This window comes from Balearica regulorum, chromosome 13 (assembly GCF_011004875.1).
Source record: "Balearica regulorum gibbericeps isolate bBalReg1 chromosome 13, bBalReg1.pri, whole genome shotgun sequence".
Lineage (NCBI taxonomy): Eukaryota > Metazoa > Chordata > Aves > Gruiformes > Gruidae > Balearica > Balearica regulorum.
This window is the reverse complement of record NC_046196.1, coordinates 4831152-4853456: the sequence shown is the minus strand read 5'-3', so window position 1 is coordinate 4853456 and position 22305 is coordinate 4831152. Positions and strand designations below refer to the sequence as shown.

Sequence of the window (22305 nt, the reverse complement as noted above, 5' to 3'; positions counted from 1 at the left end):
GTCTTCATCGCAGAGGTGCTCCAGCCCTCTGAGCATCTTCATACTTTACTTAAAGTACATTTGTCTCTATAATGGTACTAATGACACTGGAGAACTACTGAATATTTTATGTGGCTAAGTACCACAGTGTGTTCTACAGTTTAATATTAAGGCAGTATCGATGAAGTGTTTTGTGGTGTGTTTTTTTGCGGGGGTTGTTGTTTAGAATGGTCTCTGTCGAACATGTTGTGACATGACCTGTGTAGTCACAAATGGAAATTTGGAGTCTTTTTGTGTATGTGTGTGAACTTTGTATTCAGATTACTCATATCTTGTTTGAGTATAAGTGTATATATGACAAGATTTAAGGACTTTGCTAATGAGAACAACACAGAGTTAAGCATTTTCATATCCTCCTGATGTTTGCCCAATGTCTTTTGAGTGCTAGAACAAGCATAATATGTCTATCAGATGATGATTTATACACTTTGCAGACTTGATGATGATAATGTATGAGCTATTAAAAGATACAAGAAACTCAGTTACTCTTTTTTTAATTCTTCTAGATCCCATTTGATGCTGTATGTTAACATGTTGAATGTTTGTGTGTGGGTGTGGGTGTTGCTCTTTGGCTTTTTTTATAGTATTGAACACTTCTGCTGTATAAAGATTAATCCCCTAATCACTTGGAAGAAAAGTGACAGTACGAGTTTTTAAAATCTGGAAGACCGTACCAAACTTTCATTCTCAGATTTCAACATAGATATTTTTAATATAGGGATTTCAAGGATATGATTCTGTGAAGTACTGGACTATTCTAGGAGAAGCTGAAGACTTTCTACATGTGTTGACATTAGTACACATTAGTATCACCTGAATTTTTTTGACCTCCCCAAAGAAGAAACACTGGGAAGAAATCTGTTTGGGTTTCCACTAGTAATAGTTTAAAAGGCCACATCAAAATGCAGAGGGTTGTCTTCGAGCACAGCAGTGTGGTGATAAAATAGCATGTCAGCCCCTATGAAATAGGGCACTTGAGTGCTCTCATTAGGCATATAATTTTGATTCTGATATTGTTGAACTCACTAACAAAAATTCCACTAAATTCACAATTCCTGATTGGCTGACAAGTACTACACTTGGCAGTTTCTTCTCTGTGCAGGAAGAATATTCACATATCTGTGATGTTTTCTTTTCCCTGAAGATGAAATAGAGTCAGCTACTTCTGTTTGATAGGAAATTCACGACTGCTGAAAGACTATGTTGGTAGACAAAACCCCTGGTGGGACCAGGTACACTCAGTCATTGTGCCCCAGCATGGCAGCATCTGGCAACAAGAATATTCGGACTAGGTCTTCTGGTTTTGTTGCTGTTCTTGCTATAAACTATAAACTTATGCCTTAGATTAAGATGATTATTGCACTAGTATTCTGTATTTGATTTGGCAGATATTTATCCTACCAGCCCTTTGCAGCAGAATTGCCTGCTAGAAATAAAAATACTTAGACTAAATTCCTGATTTAGGAAATGGAGATTTTGTTACTTGTTTTGGTACTGGCTCAGTCTACAGACATCAGTTAGACTCATTCATTTACTGTCATTAATTATATCAAAACCTGAACCTCCTCACTCAGATGTTTATTGGAACTGTTGGTGTGTATTTAATTTCCAGCTGTGTCCATAGAAACATTACTAGTATATTAGTGTGGGATATCCTGCAAGAGAAACTTTAAAACATGTTCTTTTAATGTAAACATTGTAGTTTTGTGTTGAGAAACATAAGAATATGTATAGGTTGGGTTTTTTAATGAAAAAGAGGAACAATATGTGACAATTTTTCAACAAAGTCATGTTCCTGCTACTTAATTAAAATTGTAATCTTAAAATCTTAAAAATGGCACAATTGGTTGTTCAATCCACCCTGTTTCAGTAATGCCTACAATTTGATACTGAGCAATTTTTATTTGCTTGTCCCTCTTGGTTTTTAACAGAGGTGAATTGTTTCAGTAGCAGGTCATGGGAAAAACTGTCAACTCTTCTGTGCGATCAACTTAATATGATGCAAAGTTCTACCCATTTCCTGTCTTTTTGGTTATTCTATTGCCATGTGAATTAGGGAAGGGGGAAGATTTCTCCCATCTAGGTCAGAAGGGTAGCTCAAAATATGAGTCCTTAAAGGCTTATGTAGCTGTGCAATGCAGGTTAAGTAGCTTTCTGACTTTATCTTCAGATGACTTTATTTCCTCTGTACCACTATACTGTGTTATCCTTATGTGGTTCACTCTGTTCCCCCAACTCCCAACAACCATCCTTTTGAACATCATAAGGTTATTGAAGTCAGAAAAGTCTGTCATGCTTCATATTATCCCTCAAATCAGGAATTAAGGTAGAGGTAAGGGGAAGGGATGTTAAAACTTCAGTTTAAAGATTAAAAGTCAAAGTTGGGGAAGATTTAACGCTGAATTTGGCTCACATCTATAGCACTCAAACTCATTCCTGACAAAGTTACATGTGTATGTGAGGTAAGGCTTGAAGCTTCAAGTTACAGGGTTGATTTTAGGCATGATTATTGACAAAACCGTGTAATTAATCTGTCATAGGAATACAGAGAAAGCAGTACACCAAATGCAATCTCCATTAAGTCAACAGGAGTCATTCCACTGACTTTAATGAGTTTTGAATCTACTCACAAATCTGCTATGAGGAGTGTCCAAATAAAAATTTATTTGAGGGTGACCTTGATGTTAATTGTTAGTGCTTCCATGTTATTTAATTGCCAGGAAAACTGAAGGTATTAGTGGGACTATCATGTGGTATAGCCCTTTCCATTGGATACTGTTAGCATCAAGTTGATAGATACAATATTAATTGTGCATAATGTTAGTGGGCAGTCACAGTATGCCAGTTATATTTTGTGTCTATGAAACAGGGAAAAACATTTTTTTTCAATTACTTTAAATGTTGTTTGTGCCTTGTGCTGAATCACTGCAAAATTAATGCTTTTTTGATCAAGTAGGTCTTTAGAGGATCTCAGAAGTTTCACATTTATTCAGTGGTTTTTAATCCCAGATTTTGTGTATTGACTATAATTACTTTAAAATTGTATCTTAAATTTGTAAATACCATAAGGCAGATTCTGTTCAGTACTATGATGTTTAATAAATTCAACATCTGCTAGAAAAGTTCAATCATCTGTATCCCAAATGGAAATATTTCTTGCTTTAACATATCATGTGTAATTCAATTAGAGAAAAAATATGGGAAATATATTAGAAGTATAAAAGGGAAAGAGTCCTTTAATATTTGTCTGCTATACAGAAAAGTAGCTGGTTTACTTGAGGGACATAATTACTGTATCTTTTAGTGGTACAAAAATATGGGCTAGACAGAGGTTTGCGGGGGGGGGGGGGGGGATTATTTTGGTGGTGTTTAATGGCTTTCCCAATTCCTTGTCACTGCTGGTAATTATTGTGTCTTTTCTTTTAGTTGGTGCTCAGTGCATTAGGCAGTATTTAGGATCATTTTATTAATTGAAAATGTGTTTTAGAACAATTCTGAATGAGATAAGTGACTTGATTAAGACTCAGTCTTTAAAACTATAAATGAGAAAATAAGGTGAGTGAAATTAATCTTGACTCTAGACAATAGGAAGATAAGACTGGTTTCCAGTGCAAGAGTATGTGTTTAGGAGAATCAAGGGAGAGAGTAAAAACATTTTGTATTTGCATTATTTCTCCTTCATTTTACTGTAGTACTATAGAAGCATTAACAAAGATTGTGTCTTTTGAGACCTTGTTCTTACCTGTAATAAAAGATAGCATCTGCCTGAAGAGCTTCCCAACAAAACAGAGTTTGGACAAAAGAAAAGGTGTTATAATACTGACAATCTTCACTTCTATACCTCTCTGCCTCAGATTTCTGAATATAAAATGGAAATACTCTAGAAGCACATTAAAGGTAAGGTATTCAGATACAGGATAATAGGGACCTTTTACCTTTTGCTGATACCTAGCAATTTTGAAATGAAGGCTGTTTCACACTTGGTTGTTTGATTTAACTCTATTCCAAGCCATCTACTTGGTGGGTTACATCTGAGCTCAACTTCAGGAGCCACATGCAGTGGCATCTTGGAGGTCTTGGTGTGGTCTGCAGTTTACCAGGTAGAGCTTGCTGACTGTTTCTCTCTAGAAAGATAATAAGCAATTCAGCATATATCACAATATACAAACAGATCTCTGGCTTTACCTTATGCTCATCTCCAGCAAATTTCCTCTGACTTTTACACCCCATTATTATCATTTCATGTGTCCATGAAAACTAAGTTGTAGTCCCTTCTGATAATAGCGTGATTTACAGGTATGAAATGTATTTTCCAAAAATATGTCTGTGGACTTGCAGTGTAATGCTGAGTTATGTGCTTTTAGTGGCGCGCTCTCTCTTTAAATATATATGGATGTGCTACACAGCTTTTGTGCCACCTAATGAGCATGAATTATATATTCTTAAATGTTTCTCCCATTTATTAAGCTTAATGTCTTCTTTTTAAAAAGATACCTGAAAATTAAAAATAGGGTTTAGAAGATTTTCTTTAACTTTTATTGTGCTGTAACTTTTATCATGGGATGACAACTAGCTTAATTAACTGTACTAATTCTCTTATTAAAAAAGTGGCATACTAAGCATGTTTTTCCACCAGAAAGTTTCTTTTTAATTCTCAATTTCATATCTGACGCTGTGCTAAACGAGAACATGACTTTACAGTTGATATTGATTTGCATGTCATTTTTTCATTTCACTTTCCTATTCAAAAGGAATCAGTGCTGACAAGTTAATGAACTCCATCTACTAATACATAGATAAGCCAAGGGATAGGTTTAGTACCTGCCTTGTTCTAATTATGAAAGGTTTTCCTTAGGTGACTGTTTCATGCTCACTACAGGGAAACTGGAATGCTCTGTTTTTATAGTAACTGTCAACAAAGCAGACTATGTGGAGAAATGACATAATGGGGGCTATTTACAGAAACCTTTTAGCAAGTCTAAATTAATTTATCCCAGTATATTTAAGTCTTCAATATTTACATGTGGAATACAATTACTTAAAATGAAAGTACACTGAGCCCTAGGGCTCTACATTTATTAAGGGTGCATAAAACTATGCTGCATTATATCTTCTATTTTTAAATTAACATTGTATAAATTAATAGCTTTGTACACTAGTAGTGGAGAACAGGACTGTAGAGCTACTTCTCAGCAGATTTTTTCACTAAACTTGTTTGTAAATCTTTTGCCCCGATATACTGTCAATGAACATATCTGGTATCTGAGAATTTTTCCCTTTGTGTTTTGGATTTATTTTTTTTCAAAATGCGTATTATTGCAATTCCTGTTTTGCTGTCTATACACAGATAAATTGGTGAATCTGATGCAATTGATCTTTTGGCTGATATCTTCTGCTGCTGGGAGTTGTTATCTGGTCAAATCTGGTTCAGCATCAGAAAAAGCTGAAAATCCTAGGGTCTATTTCTTAGTCTTATGAGTTGTGGGGTTTTTTTCTGTACAACTTGAAGGTGCTTCTAGAAAAGAAGAACTGTAAAACTGGGTAAAATTGAGCTCTACATTAACCAATACCAATCTATCACTGCATTACCAGTAGTGATGCATAGTTAATCTGATCAGGGAATTTGGCCACCAAAGTCCCTTGTGGATTTCGGGAATTAGAGACTTGCTTTCCAGATGTTTGCATGTGTTACAAGACCATGAAGAAATGGAGTGATGGATGAAAGAGTAGCTGTGTATATTAGGTAGCTTATGAAGTAAATTTCTGTGGTGACCTTAAAAGGCAGGGAACAGTATGTTTCATAGTTTCCATCATAATTTCTCTTTTCAGAACAACAGGATGGAAATGGTTGTAGCATGCTGCCCTGAATTCCACATGCATGCCTTGCCGGGCGTTGCTCTGGCAATGGGAATAAACTGTTGCCTCTGAGGAATACACTGATGGTATTTGGCCAACCAGACAAATGGCATAAACAAAAGTTTAAAACTGTATTTTCTAAGTTATGCCTGCACAGTATTAGAAGCCTGTTCTGCTTCCCTGTTATGCCGCTGATGCTGACAGGACAAAGTCAAGGTGCACTGGTTTATTGACTTTAGAGGGAGCTCTGATTTTTTCAGGAGGAGGGAGCTAGATGTGCAGTAGAAGAAAATACCTTTTTCTTCCTCTTATCTCAAAACAAACAGAAATCAAAACAAAACAAAGGAGCACTGGCAGCAATAATATTTATTGAGGATGCCAGGATGAGAGGTAGTAAAGGGTGTTAAATTTTTTTTTCTGCAAATTATTATCCCAGTCTTGCAACTAGATATGCATGCAGGTAAGCCTGACGCAGGATTCGGTTGTCATTTTAGTACCGTTCATATTTTCCTAACATGAGAAAAAGGTAAAACAACAAAAAGATTGATCTTTATCTCAAGATTAAAGTTTCAAAAGCTTAAGATTTGAACTTTATTTAAACCTTCTGAAGAGGTTTGAAAAGCTATTATGTAATCATATCTTTCAGCTATAGCTGGAAACAATACTATCAACATAGCATAAAAATATTGGTTTTATCATGGTTCTGTTTGTGTTGCAAGAGTAAATATCTCTCAGGACTTCAAAATTTGCAGGCTCAAGAAGTTTGTGATTATTCAAGATAAGCTTCAGACAAGCCTATAAAAACCCTGCTACTTGTTTTGTGCAAATGCAGACCTCCTCATGAAGCGTAGCCATATCTGACATGAGCAGTGGGGTCGCTTAATGTCTTTGTTGGTTTTAAAGGTAATGCTAGGTTCAGTGTATTTCTTGTATTTTCTTGGAAAGTTTAAATATATTTGTGGTGTAAATACATGGATTTAGTACCATAGAACTAATTTATATCCTTTCATTATTTAATACAAAAATTGAAGTGCTTGAGATTCAGAGAAAAAGAAAGGGGGGAAAAAATTTTAAAAGGCTCTTCTGAGAGTGATCTGGCTGTAATCCCCGTATCTGTGTAGTAAACAAAATAGTCTGAAATTGCAGACTTCAACTGAAGTCTCATGTGGACCCAGTGCTTGAAGAGGCACTGCTTTAGAAGTACATCCTGAAGTTTTGAGGTCTACCTTCACATTGGTTTTGTAGAGGCAGCTACAGCACGGTGGCTCTGAATAATTTCCCTGCCAGGGAATGCCTATCACCTCCAGGAAGTGAGGAAATAAATGGAAACAATGTTGCCAGAATTAAAAGAGAATTAAAAAAGGAATCCTGTTTGTACACATTTTCTAGGGGAGAAATTAGGAAGACAGCTGAGGGACAGAGGAGAGGTGGAGGATAATAATGAGGTAAAAGTTGTGGCAGACAGAAGGAGTCACGAAGAGCACTAAAATTATTTTTAAAAAGGGGGAAAAGTAGATAGATGGGAAATCTGAGCTCAGAAAAAAATAAAGAAGAATGTAAAAAAAAAAAACCCAACCCCAAAACCAACCCCCCCACCCTATATTTATTCTTACAGGTTTCCTCAAATTGTTCATGCCCCCTTTCTCTGTTTTAGTTTGCAGCCTGTAGCATGAGTCTCATAAAGCTTCGATAAGATTATAATGCAATACCTTGGCACCAATCTCTCTTGTTTATGTGTCCATTAGTTCAAAGCCACAGACAGGCAATTTATTGGGTATGAAAAATGTCACCTATGGCACCCTCATTTGCATCTGAAAATTGATTTTTGTCACACTGGGATTTTAGGACAACCTTTTTTGGCAGCCAACATTGCCACAAAGCATAATAAAAATAATTATGTGACCACAAAAGCAGGTAAGGTTCACTATAAATTTAAAGTCTCTACAGGATTGTAGTTGGCAAGGCATTATTGATGAGATTGTGAGAGTTACCTGTGGTAATCCTTCTTGATGATTTAACATTGACACCTAAACTTAAAACATAACTTGTGATTGCTATCAAAGTGTATAACAACATAATGGTACTTGATTACGTTTAGTCAAACATTCCAGCATGATAGCAGAATATTATAAATGTCAGTTGAACAATCGATGGACTATTAATTAAGATTTTTAAAGTGATAATTACTCAGCTATGGAATGTTTTTTAAGAAGGTACTATAAAACACCTTTTGATGATTAGTTAAAACATGTCACCCTCTTAGCATTTTTGCAAGTGCTAAGTTAATTCATTTTCCACTTTCTAATGTATTTGGCTCTTGGAGTCTGCCAAGTTTTTGTCTCTTCACTGGTGAGACCATTAACATACACAGGAAGATGTCATTGTCCATTGTGATACTGAAAAATCCTATTAATTATCAGTGTTGCTCAAACACTTTCATTAGTTATTTTGGCAAAACAATTCCCTAGGGCGAGATATATTTATATAACAAATTCCTCTAAAGCTGAATCAACCATAAATGGATTATGCAAACTTGTTTCCTTTCTTTTAGATAAATTGTTTTACAGCAGTGTTCATTATGAGAAAGTTCTTTGCCCACTGTAGTACTTTATCAGCACAGAATAATCTACAGCTTCAGTTTCAATGGTAAAAAGACACCATTCTTTAATATGAATACAGCTTTTAATCTTAGTTCAGGATGTTGGTTGGTGGTTTTGTGGGTTTTTTTCCTGCCTTATTTAAAAGACAGGCAAAGGATGGCAATTTATAAGTTCATATTCCTTAAATCAAGTTTCTCTGTGCAGCTATGAAGGGAGAAATGTAATATTGGAAAGGGATGAGCATAATCTGAGGTGCATGTTAGAGAAAGGAAGGAGGAAAAAAAGAGGTTCTTTGGTATTTAAAAACAGTGTAAGTTCCTATACAAACATTGAAAGTATGCAGTGGAGAAATCTGGGGTTATTGAAGACACTGTTTTTGCTAAAACCAAAACTTATACCTTCATTTTCTAATCCAAATCACATTCTGTGTTTTAATACTTCATTAATAACACTTTGGTATTTGACTGAATATTGAGAGAAACACTCAGAGTGTGACACTACTTCTGGCTGATTTTGTGGAATAAATCCTTTACTAGGATTTATGAGATAGGCAGTTAAATATTAAGCAAGGGCTGTCCATACGTATTTCATATTCACTCAATGCTGTTTCTGCTAGCAGAAGGACTTGATCTTAATCATGGGTTAGTCATAGTCCACCCAAAACTAAGCCTATTTGAAATCACGGGAGGCACAAATATTTTGCACTGATGTCAGGCTTCAGCTGTGAGGCACGCTTGCTGTTGTTTGGGGACCCACTGGCATTTGTTTCTAGCAGAACTGCTGCCTTGAAAGGGAGCACCAGGAAAGTTAGAGGCTTTACTTCATTAGTAGCGAGATAAAATGTATCTCTGTTGGCTATCACAAGTATCACTAAAAATCATACCTTTATATTCCAATGTGGTATTACAATTCAGCAAAAACTCAGATGTATTTTCTTCTTTGCAAATGGTTTTACTGTCCATCAGTCCTTGCAGCCTGGTTTTAAATATTCACTGGGGAAAAAAAAATTACTGTTGCTTTCTAAGTTTCTCTCCATTGTTTTAGCAGTATTTCTTCCTTTAGGATTTGTTTGGTTTGGTCTTCATGACTTTGGCTATATTTTGAATGTAGGCTTTATAGTTTGTAGAAGTAGCCTGGATTACACTCTGAGAGTTTGCTCAGTAACATAGTTTTACCATATTTGGTTCTCTCCAACTGAAAGCAGCAGTCTCTGCTGGTAAAACCCTATATTTAGTTTGAATCAATGATTTTGCTTTTACAAATCATTGCATCCAATAGAGAAGAAAAATCATTATCAGTGGAGAAACACTTAGGCAAATACAAGTGGTTCTTTTACAAAGTTAAAGGAAGCAAAAAGGTGTGAGTTTACATGTTTCTCACACTGATAGCATCAGCAGAAAAAAGATTCTACTGTATTTCCATATAATCTACAATGAAATACTAATGAATACTTTTTGCAACTTTATTGAATGAGACCTGGCTGTTCCTATCAATATCATAGAATATCCTGAGCTGGAAGGACCCATAAGGATCGTCGAGTCCAACTCCTGGCTCCACACAGGACCAGCCGAATCAGAGCATATGACTGAGAGCATTATGAATAAGACTACTTCTCTTTCTTTGTTTGCTCAAACCTCTGAAAAAAGCAAATCATAATTTACTTGAATCTCCGTGGGGTTTTTTGGATTTTTTGTTTGTTTGGTTTTGGTGTGGTTTTTTCCCTAACCTAACTATCTATGCTTTAATCTAGGAAAGTACTAATCCCTGGAAAGGACTAATTGATAGAGGATAAACCCACAATTTCTATGTAGATAACTAGAACAATGAATTATCGCACAGCTTTCATTTGCTTCCATAGTAAGACTTTCCAAACTTGATGCTATTTATCATCTTCATGTTTCTGTGAATGATCTTTTCAGCCAAGTAAGCTCCTTAGGCCACACTCTCCACTGATTCCATGCAATTCCTTTTTTTTTTTTTTAATTTTGTTTGTTTTTGCAATTTATGCCACTAGTTTTCCAAGTGGTACAGGCATTACTTCCCCTGTCAAGTCATTCAGATCACAGAGATAACCTTTTTGTTTTCATCTTGTGCTGTAAATGTAATAAATCAAATCCTTGCCAAAAGCAAGTTTTGAATTTTATATCATGAAATTTGCATTTCATGCTCTGTTGCTTATTCACAGAAGTCATCCAATCTGAAAAGAAAAATAATACCACATGACTTGTGTAACTAATACAGACAAATGTTTCTAAGCAACTGCCTGAGCAATCTGAAAATCAAAAATTACTCATCTGAGAAACTTGCGTATAATGGTAGATAATGTATTTGTTCACAGATTTCAAGGTCTGTTAATGGACAGTTTGTAAACTGAAACAGGGCCAAAAATGTATCAAATTATGAATGCTGCAATTTATTAACCTGTCTCTATTAGATAAGTTCAGCAAAATAAAGCTATTTTAAGCTAAGAAACCGATACTGTGCTTCACTCCACTCTGAAATGGTCAGACAGTAGCATCCAGAACCTTAAACACTAAGCTGATAGTTTGATTTTGTTGCAGTGCTACATTCAGATACTAAAGAGAATGGTGCAAAGAAAGTCGAATAACACAAAGTAGATTTAATTTTCTTACATTCCTTGGAAATTCTGTACTTCATAGAAGCAACATGCTGTGCATAATCTGATATGCACAATGGGTCTTTGGTCACATTTCGAAGCAGAACATTTGCACTTGGCATGTGCGATGAGGACTGAAGAATTCATCTTACGAATTCATAATGCCATTTCAATACAATCCAGTCGAGATTCTTCTGGGGCTAGCTGCATGATGGATAATTATGAGGAGTAGAGAGATTTTGCTGATTTAGCTCAAGCTGTGAGAGTTCAGGGTTTTAATTCTAGAATTCTTCTGTTCAAATTCCAGTGTGTCAGTAAAGGCAGCAGACATCACAGGTCTGACTTTAATGACTTCAGTGACTTTGGGAGCAAGACAATGAGTATAGATAAAAATAAAACTTATCTGACAGAACTGAACAAATATGAAATATGAACAAAAAATTAAAGTGGAAACTAAGAGGTGGATAATATTCTGTTTTGGTTGGAGCTCAGGTTTTTGAACACATTTGAATGCATCACTTCTTCCTCAGAAAGACACTGGATTAGAAATCAAAAGACTCGAGGTTTTAGATTTGTGGGTCTAAGTGCTAAAATAATGCCATTCACTGGAATGTCTCTGGAAGCAATTATTAGAACAATACTGAATCTGTGTCTTCTCTATCCCCTGTGATTGCTTTGACTGCTGGACTATCTGTCCCTAAACAGTCACTCCATTGTAGTCAATGAGGAGCTATGGAGTGCTCCAACCCTGCTCTGACAGTTTTGAGAGTATTATTTCTTTTCAACAATCTTGGACACTGCTTCCCACTGACCGGAAACCCAAAGTAGGTAGTCCATGGCCAATGTTACAAAACCAAGGCAGTAGGAGTAGCAGTGGAGTTGCCGAACAGATGGCATACAGGCTGGGAGTAAGGTTGGATCTGTCTTCTCTTGGACAAGAAACCTGAATAAAACCTGTTTACTTGGTGTTTGTGTAGGTGGTGACTGTTCTTGTCCCATGGAGACACTCAGTTAAAAGTCAACAGGTGTGAAGTAGGGAATATAAATATTTCTATGCTACTCTGGCTGCAGGTTCTTAGGGAAAAATGCTCAGATCCAAACATATGAATTTTAATGATATACAGTATTGAACTATCAATGTCACATTTCATGTATTGTAAAGCTGTACTCAACTTTAGTTTCAGCAGTTATAATCCAGGAAAAAAAACCCCTTCAAACCATTGTAAACTAAAATTCCTGCCATTTTAGGCTCTTTTTCCTGAAATATGTGGCAATTAAAATTGTTAGCAGCTTGATGTTACAGCTTATGAATCATTGATCTGTTCCAGTATAGCAATTAATTTGCTCCTGATTCCCAACAGGTACACTCTTTGAATTTCCTGAATTACACTTAATTGCCAGCATGTGATTAAGGAGGAATGTGAGAATCCACTGAGATCTCCAAGGCTATGTCTCAGTCTCCATCTTGCATGTTTTACTTTTCTTTTGGAAATGTTCTGCAAAAAGCTGAGCTTTGATTTCCCACCCTAAAATAGATAGGGCAAAAATTAAACTGTTGCTATTTCTAACTAGCATATTTTACAAGTTCTATAGAAGTTAGATCTAGAAATATAATTTGAGTGAATGACTGGAGTTTTTTAAGCGTCTTGATAGTCATATGTTTTTAAAAGTTGTTTTACTGCACGTGAATTTTTAGATACCTCTCATCCAAGTCAGAACTTCACATGCTTACTCTCTTCTTCAGTAATACTATGTGGGTATCTGAGACTGTCCAGACTAATGAAAAGTTTAGAATTAAAGGGCATTGTCCTGTGAATTTAATTGGGTCACTATGGTGAAGAACAAATAACAGAGGGCATGTTTAGGTCTTGTATTTTAATCTTTGACAAATGCAGTCAAAGTCCAGTGCCACTCAAGTAGTAATAAGAAGTTGTCCACGAGACACTGTAACACTGTCTCTTTGTATCACAGAATTAAGCTTCTGGTATCAGACAGTTACTGTCTGTAATTTGTTTGTATTGAAGAGTAAAAATACAGCCCAAGTTGTGGAGTGGATTAATACACTACGATTTCAACTCTTTGGACTCAGTTAATGCCTGTTAATTAATTTGTTCTGAGTAGCTGGCCCAAGCGGTGAAGTGGATTAATGTACTAACATTTCAGCTCTTTCGACCAAATTTCAAATCTGGCTGGGTGAACGAGGAGTTCTGCTGTAGCCTAGATCTAAGTGGGCATTTTGTCTTCATCACAGACTACCGCTTCATTTGTCAGTCTGGCAGCTTCTGTATGGGAAAGCACAAGAATGCCAGCTCTGTAGAGCTCCATGCATGCATAGTCAAGTCTAATAAAATATATCCGGACTTTTTTGTGGTGCAGATCTATGATCTAAACAGAAGCCTGCAAAGCAGGAATGCATTATGTAACGTACTGTCTTTGCTAGGAGTCAATGCAGCTCTGCGCTAAGGGAAGGGAGGAAGGAAGTGGTGCAGGCACATGACTGCAACGTTCCGTTCCGTGCAAGGGTGTGCCAGTACCAATGGAAAGAAAAGTATTGAAACTCCCTCTCAGTTAAACTATCCTTAATTACAGACTTCTCAAATTCTTAATAAAAGGGATCTTGTTTTTCAGCACGAGGTAACTTGCAATTTTTTTGCAATACCCGTGATCTTGTCTGCTATACATAATCTGTGCTGTGTTAAATGGATGATTCATTGGGATGTGCCCAACTGACTGCACGTGCACAGTTGAGGTTGCCCAAATGTACAGGGTACAGTTGTAGGACACACGGTCAGAGTCTGCACTGTGAATTTTTTTTTTTCTGGATTTTTGTGACATCTCAAGCCAAAGGCTGAATTCCTCCTCCCCTCCTCCCCTCCCCATGTAATCACAATTTAGAGCCTTGCTGGTCATAGGAAGTGTGTTTATGCACCCACCCAGACATGGGACTGGGACTGCAGCCACTAGTTCTATAAAACAGTATACATGACTTTAACATACGGTATTATTGCTTTAGGGTATAATGAAATTGCTTTTGTGCAGCCCGGTTATAATGCAATGAATTCCAATGAACTTGAGCAATCCAGAACATGAGTATAAAATGTGTTAGTTTTCTTCTGTATACTTATAGCTGGCTGCCCTGCAGCAAGACATAGAAAGCTGTTTTTCCAAGGTAGGACATCTTCTGCTATGAATAGGATTTATTTTACATGAGAAATAAAATTTATTTACTAGAAATTGTCCTTATATCCCAGAAGTGAAACATAGAACAGCTTTTTCATGGCTGTTTGTGTTGTTCCAAATTTGAGTTGTCAATTGTTTGCTACTGATCCACAGATTTTTGCGGCTTTATATATGTTACTCCCCCACTAAAAGCATTTGTCTTTGATTCATTTATCATGTCCTAGAATTGAGAAATGTGTTCTGTATGTTCTCTATCCTTCTAATTCTGGAAATCAAGGTGTTTTCAGTGTGTGTGAATCTCGCTAGGGGTTAAAGGGAAGCTCTTGCATTTTGAGTCTGTCCAATATAAGTGAAGAAAGGAGTCCACTCAGTGGACTCAGTAGGAATATTAAGAGTAAGAAGTTAGGGCTTTGTGTCCATGCTGTGCAATGAATTTTCCACGTGGCTTTGGTTAAGTCTCAAAAGGATCAGATTTGTGAAAGGTTTTAATTGCTTCAGAACTCTGCTATGTGTCTAGTACTGTTTTCAATAGCAGTTTGGTATCTAACCCAATGGGAGATGCATTCATTAAAAGAAAAAAGAAAAGCAAAGCAAAAAACCCCTGTTTTCAAGGTAAATGTTGATTGCAGGAATTTATTTTCTTAAGGCTTGTATGCCTTGGCAATTCCGTCAGCAGGTGCTTTCCTTATTTACGCTATATTTACTTAAGGTGCTGAGGGTATGGGACATCTTTAACAATTTTGAATTTTTTCTGGCATGCTGTAAAAGCAGTCTGGTTTTGTTCGCTTTGCATCCAATGTAAGCACAGTAGAGATGGACAGAATAGTGATAAGGGATGTGTTGTTAGTGTATGCTGGTGAAGACAGAGGTGTAAGGTCAGCCATTGTCTTTTTTCCTTAAGCCCGTATTTGCAGTGCTGTTTGACAGATGCAGTCAATCAGAGCATGTTTGGTTGTTTGTGTATAAGGGATACCTCATTATATTCAATGAGCAGCGTGGAACAGATATGAGATTTCCTGAAAGAGGAGGTGATTCACATATGGTTCAAAATGAAAATAACACTCACTAAATAATGACAAGAAAAGTCTGAAATGTTAATTTAAAAAAAAGAAAAGGCACTTGGTTGTCATTTCTGTGTTATTCTCAGAACAGGTAACTCCCATGGTTAATGTGTACAAAAGGAAAGTTAATGGCATTTAGGCCATTATCATCTTAGAAAAACTTTTCCCTGACACAGAATAAGGCAGGTGTGAGGATAAATGAAACTCACTAGAATAGAAACAGGACTTTTCCATCACAAAAGACACTGTAGAGGTTTAGGGCAATAATAGAATGTATCATTTCATGAAGCAAAAGTTCAGATTTTTCTCCAGGATAGTTGACATATTATCACATATGCATTACAAAAATACTTTAGAATAAATTAGAATAAAAATAGTTATGATTTACACATGACCAAGTGATTTGAGGAAGAATAAAATTTTTCCTAATATGTTCTTGCCTCCTCTAAAAATAAAAGGAACCACCATCCTATAAAAATACATGTAGCACGGTGTCATGGTTTAACCCAGCCAACAGCTGAAACAACTACACAGCTGTTCACTCACATACCCAAGTGGGATGAAGGAGAAAATCGAAAAGGAGAAAAAAAAAAAGTGAGACTCATGGATTGAGATGAAGACAGTTTAATAGGACAGAAAAAGATTAATAGTAGTAATAATAGAATATACAAAACAAGTGATGAACAGCACAGTTTCTCATCACCTGAAGCCAATACGCAGCTAGTTCCTGAGCTGCTCTCCCTCCTGGCCAACTATCCCTGTTATATACTGAGCATGATGTCATATGGTATGGAATATTCCTTTGGCCAGTTTGGGTCAGCTATCCTGGCTGTGTCCTATCCCAGCTATTTGGATGCCCCCCCACCTTTTCATTGGCAGGGCAGTATGAGAAGCTGAAATGTCCTTGACTGCTTGGCAGCAACTAAAAACATCAGTGTGTTGTCAACATCATTCTCATCCTAAATCCAAAACACAGCACTAACTGCTGCTAGGAAGAAAATTCACTCTATCCCAGCTGAAACCAGGACACGCAACTAGCTGAATGGCATGCTAGCAAAGCTGTAGTCTGAGATTACCAAGTGTCTATGAAGTTAATGGGTGTATTGGTTAGGCAGCATAAGGATCTGCCTCTCTATGTATTAATTATAATGGTAGAAACACCCAGTGTAATTAAATCAAGCTCCACCAGCAATTTCCATCACCCAGATGTTATATCTGACCATTCTTTACAAGCCTGGAAGCTTGTGTGCTCTGACATACATGATTCTCCTTAGCATGCTAGATTTTAGCTGGATTTCTTCTGCTAAAGTATGCAATGTGATTTCTAGGGTGACATTTACAGGCATTGAGGACAGATTACTTTTGAGCAGATGTTTGTGTATATGCTCTTGACCTTTACAATTCTTAAATTTATTCATTGAATTAATGATTTGTATAAACAGTAGTTTTTTAACTTACAGGTAAAGTTTCAGCACATTTCTTAGATTTTCATATTATTAACAACATGAGAAAATTTTTTTTCTGTTTTGGCACATGATTTTAGAAATTATTAATCCTGCTAATAACAATGTTCTGATGATGCAAATAACATAAAACAACTAAGTATTACACTGGTGAAATTTCAACTGAGAATTATATAAAAATTTTTGCGTCAAGTTGATCTGCACATAGTTTTAGTATTTCAGTCTTATGTAGTGATGTTATTTTGTAGGAAGACTGATATACCACTGAATACCACACCCCATTTGCTATTTTAAAGGAATTTTGCTTGCAACAAGCATCCAATTAATTTTGTTTATTTATTTGGGACTGACTCCACTTTATACCATCAAGCTTAGCATATATAAACAACTAAATGACAAGAAACTCAACTGCTTTTCTGGTCACCATAGGGGATTACAGGTTGCTGCTCCAGGGATGTTTCCAACCCTTATTGTGACAAATTGGTATCTGTATTCAGCCACCTTATTCCCATGGCAAGTTCTGATGAAATTTTCTTTGCCTGCTACTGGATAGCGATTAGGCCATTCGCTCAAGTATTCAAGTACTGCAACGCCCCCAAGAACCCCTGGTAAGAAGAAAGAAAACCAAAACAGAGTGGAGACTTCTCAAGGGATCCAGGCAAATTGCAACTTGCGTAGCATCATGGTTTGGGCAGACTGGCATCTTTCAATAAAAGCCTAACCTAAATGCTGGAAAAATGAGGAGGCTGTGTTTGTTGCTTGCTTAACATGAATAGGGAACCAAGCTTTGTTGCAAGTGAATCAACATATTGGGTGCTGAACTGTTGCTGTACCAATTCCACGTCTGGAAAGGGAATTTAATGAAGTAAAAAATAGGGTGTAAAAGCTGGTTATGAAATGGTGGATAGTGAAATGATAGCTGGATTCTGATTAATCTACTGTCTATGAAAATAGCAGTTGAAAGATAGATCACAAATGTGATTTTGCAGTAAAATAGTAAAAAATAAAGAACCTGGTAGGATTTCTCTCCTACTATTTTGGTTTAAAAAAATTTCAATCAGAAAACTAGAACTTTTATGTTTGGTGCACTTTTCATAGGAAAGCGTATATTTATTGGGGTTTTTTTGTTTGCGGTTTTTTGTTTGGTTGGGGGTTTTTGTTGTTTTGGGTTTTATTAATTTTACTTGTGGGTGGATGTTTCTGGACACACACCTTAGGTTTCTGTTTGTTGTACAAAGCAGCAGGCATGGGAGAAGGAGGTGGTAATCGTAGCCTTTAGCTCTCTGGGTGCTGGTTGAACATCACCTATCTGGGACATGTCATTCTAGGCTCTCGACTGTCAGCTCCGGACTCCTGGCACATAAATACTTGTCTGGAGTCACAGCTGCTACAAAGATGTGGTAGGTACCATAGTCTTTGTTCAGCTGGTTCCAGCAAAGATGACAGGAAAACTCCTTTGCAGGTTTAACTTGTGTCAAGGGGCAAAAGACGACTCCTGTTGTAATGCCAGCCTGATATTGTAAGAAAATTTGAAGCAAAAATGCCAATTGTATCTGGAGTAATTTCATCTCTCTTGTGAGTTGGTTCTTCAGGAAATCAAATAGGTGGATTCATTAAAAAAATATTACATATGCAGTATATCCACTCATGAATGAGAATCTTTTCAGTGTTTTAACTGTTGAATCAGGTGCTAAGTACACATGTAATTTCAAATTTATTGGCTTCTGTCTTATATGCTGGTTGAGCATCAAACTGTCAGGTGCAGCTGCTTGGTATTAAGCAAAATGTTCTTTCTTTTTCCCTGTTCTTTGCAAATGGGGAAATCATTATGATAACCACAAACAGCACTGAATTTTTAAATGTGTTGAAGTACTCTTGACCTTTTCTTCCTTTCTATTTACCTGCATTCCATAGTGATGCTTTTGGCTACTCATTTAATCAGTCATGTTGCTGTTAGACACCAGGGGATGATGAGAAAGAGAAAAATCATCATGAAGAAATCAGTATTTAAAAAGCAGCAGTGAGATTTGAAGAATATACAGCGTGAAACATACTCAGAGAAGTGCTTACATTTCAGCGCGCAATCTGCTGAAGCTTTCTTCTCCGTGCAACAGATTAATAGTGCTTAAAAACAAACAAATAATACTATTTTTCCTTTTTTATTCCAAAGTACTGCTTGGAAATCTGGACTTGAAGGCCTTAAGTCCTCCCACCCTTCTGCTTTCCTTTAGAATATAGTTTCTTTGTGTTAATGACTGTAGTGTTGACTCATTGGATATAATTTGGCTTTTTTCTCCATTTGTGGACATTCTGGGAAAGTGTAAGGATAACTTGTCATGAGGAAGTGATGAGCCAATTGCTTATGGGTCTATGACTACCCAAATTGGGAGATCTAAACATTGAACAATCTGAAAATTCCTTTTACTCCTCAAACTAGCATAGAAAAAAATATGAAACAGGGCTCTGAGCAACCTGATCTAGTTGAATTTGTCGCTGCTTATTGCAGGAGGGTTGGAGTAGATGACCATTGTATGATACAAAGAGATACAAGTGTGAATAAATGTCTTCCTCATTTGCAAAGAGCATGCATCCAGGAAGTCTTTCTTACACTTCCATGAGCTGAAGAGCAACCATGAAGGCAGGAGTTAGCACAAGTGAACATCGTGATCAGTTGAGCACTGCTGCTGAGCTGAAGAATTGATGTTTCCTTTCTGCTTTCCTTAGAAATGTCACAGACACATGCCAGCCAAACTGTCTGCTGTGTTTACAGTGTAAGTGATTTTGAAAGCTTGCTGCTCTGTGCATTTGCCTTTGGATAGAATTCAGCTCTTTCCTTTTTATTTGACACTTCAAGTGTTTTTTATCTTGAACTTTCTCATGAATTTTTATTAGGGAAAATTCTTTTGGGAGAGGAATTGAAAGACAAAAATAGGGACCCAAGTGGCCTGCAGACTGAAAGATCAGAGAGGAGTGGCAAACCCTTTGGGAGAGATGGGAACTCTGTATCAGGATGAGGCTCAAATAGTCATGAAAATTGGCAAAATTGTGAGAAGGGATTCTCTGCATAGTTCCCACTGCTCTTTGACTTTATCATGTCTAAAGCTGACTGTTGAAGACTTGTGTTTCCCTTGCTACTGTTTGTTGTCAAATTTGAAAAGTGATGCTAAAACTAATAGAGGTAGAGCAGTGTTTTGGTGATGATGGATTCATTAGATGGGAGGCATCTATACAGATGGCAGCAGAAGCAGCCTGTGGAGTTCTTGACTGATGGATGTCCAGACCATGCCACCAAGAAAACTCATTCAGCTTTGCAGTTTTATAAAAACACAGCCTAGGGATGGAGCTCTCCTGAGGTAATAAAACAGTGGCTATTAAAACAACAACATGGATTCCAGAACTGACTGAGAAACTTAATTTTCTGGAGTTTCTGCATTAAGAGAGCAGAGAAAAGTGTTATCTGTAGGATGATAACTACCATATCGGAATTAGACATTTAATTCAACCTATGACTTCTTTAGTAAAACTGTCATGACAACCTGAATGAATAGTAGTGATCTAAATCTTTTTCAGTTTCACAATTCCCATCACAGTACAAATTTGTGTGTGCGTTGGGTTTGTTTTGTTGTTTGTTTGTGGGTGGGGTTTATTTTCTTAGTGGTTTTTGGGTTTTTGGGTTTTTTGGGGGTTTTTTTCCCTTTCCAAAAAGGGGGCTGGATCCAAGGGGAGAGCTTTGGGAGATGGAGAGAGGCTGTTTTTGACCTTGGTAGTAACTGTGCTTGGAGAGGAGAGTTGCAGAGACTGTAGGAGGAAACAAAAGGAGAGGGTGGTCTCTGGGAAACTGCAGCTCATGCAGAGAGAGCAGCGAGAGCATCAGAGAGCAGAAGGGAAGGCAAAGGTGTGACAGACAGAGTTTTTTAGGGGCCAGAGGTCACACTGAAGACCTTGCTGTAGCTCAAAGTGCTGAATAGCCTGAAGCTCAGCTGGAACTAAATACTCTAGAAAATGCAGCAGGTTTAAAGGAAGGCTTGTGTATAAACCACTTCTACTTTTGTTCTTTCTAATATAGTAGCATGAAGTTTTCTCTAAGAGAAAAAAAACCCCAAACCCACAACCCAACACTCAGTGCAAAAAAATCCCGACACAAAACCTCTACTAGCTGATATTCTTACACCTGGGTTCTGCTGTCTATTTTTATTTTTTATTTACAAGCTTTTGGTGTTTATTGACTTCATTAGCTGGGGACAGTCTCAGCAAATTCACCTGTAAGTTCTGTTTGATTAAAAGCCTGGACTGAGACTTGACTGAGTATAGATGTGACTTGAGATGTGAAAATTATGTAAGACATTTAAAGTGTGGCTTTTTACAGGTGTCATGCAAGTATTTGAGGTAAGCCAGACCTTGTTTAAGATGTATGATTTAAGCAGTCGTCAGGTTAGGATGGTAGACACACTTGCTTAGGTTTAAAGCTAGTCTACAGGAATACAAAATGAATACGGCCTGTCTGCTATCACTGTAATAAGTGCAGTAACCTGACAGATTTAAATAGTTTGATATCTTATCAATAATTGCTGGAAAACATACAATACAAAACCTAGAATCCAGTAGTTCATGTTAATTTTGCCTAAAGATGCAGGGAATGGAAATAACTGAATATTATTTTGAAATTCTTTGTAATTGGTCTTTTTCTTTTTTAGGAAATCTTTAAAATAGAAGGCAACCTTGGAATTCCAAGACAAAAAAGGGCTATTTTGGCAACTCCGATATTAATTCCTGAAAATCAGAGACCACCGTTCCCTAGATCTGTTGGCAAGGTAAGTCAACAAAGAACTGGATCAATTTTTGATATTAAGTAATAGAAATATTTCTCATAAAATTTTGTAATGCCTATCATGTTGGTAGTAATATCCCACAAAAAATTAAGAAACATAAAACTGAAGAGAGAAGGTTGTTTTTCTGTCTATATTGGGTAGACAGATGAAAATGGCTTTGTATTCATGGCAGACTTAAATAACATACATTCTGGTATAAAAGGCCTTAATCAAACACATACGTTTTCATGCAGTTGCTATTTTCAATAGAGGTTACTGCCAACTTGTGTGTTAGACTGGGGCTGAAATCTAGTCCAGGAATGTTATGAAGAATATTCTATTGCATAGTATAGATTATCTTGTTACTATTATAGAATCGTAGAATGTTTAAGAATAGAATCTATTCTGAAGACCTAGAAGGAATTCATAAGGAATTCAATGTAAAAACACCTTCTGTTCATTCCTTAGTTAATTTCTAGTGTCCAAAGACAAAATAAGTCTTTGCGTGTGTTTTCAGTTTTATTTTTTGTTGTTTGCAAAGGTCTGACAAAGCAGAAAGTTTTTCTTGGATCTGCAGGCAACCAGACAGATAAAAGTTCTAAGAGCCAGTTTTCCAGAAATTCAGATATACAGCTTGTGTATACAAAATCATTAAAACTAAAATACCCATAATTGTTCAAA

The 22305-nt window shown here is 36.6% G+C and overlaps 1 protein-coding gene across 2 annotated transcripts in view; it reads left to right on the top strand.

Annotated features, from left to right (window-relative positions):
- The window catches only part of CDH13 (cadherin 13), a 496783-nt gene that overhangs the window by 181967 nt on the left and 292511 nt on the right, over positions 1 to 22305 (top strand). For both annotated transcript variants that reach the window (XM_075765776.1, XM_075765775.1), the window contains exon 4: positions 21511 to 21627. In XM_075765776.1, the coding sequence (XP_075621891.1) occupies positions 21511 to 21627 (117 nt within the window). The remainder of the gene's footprint in view (positions 1 to 21510; positions 21628 to 22305) is intronic.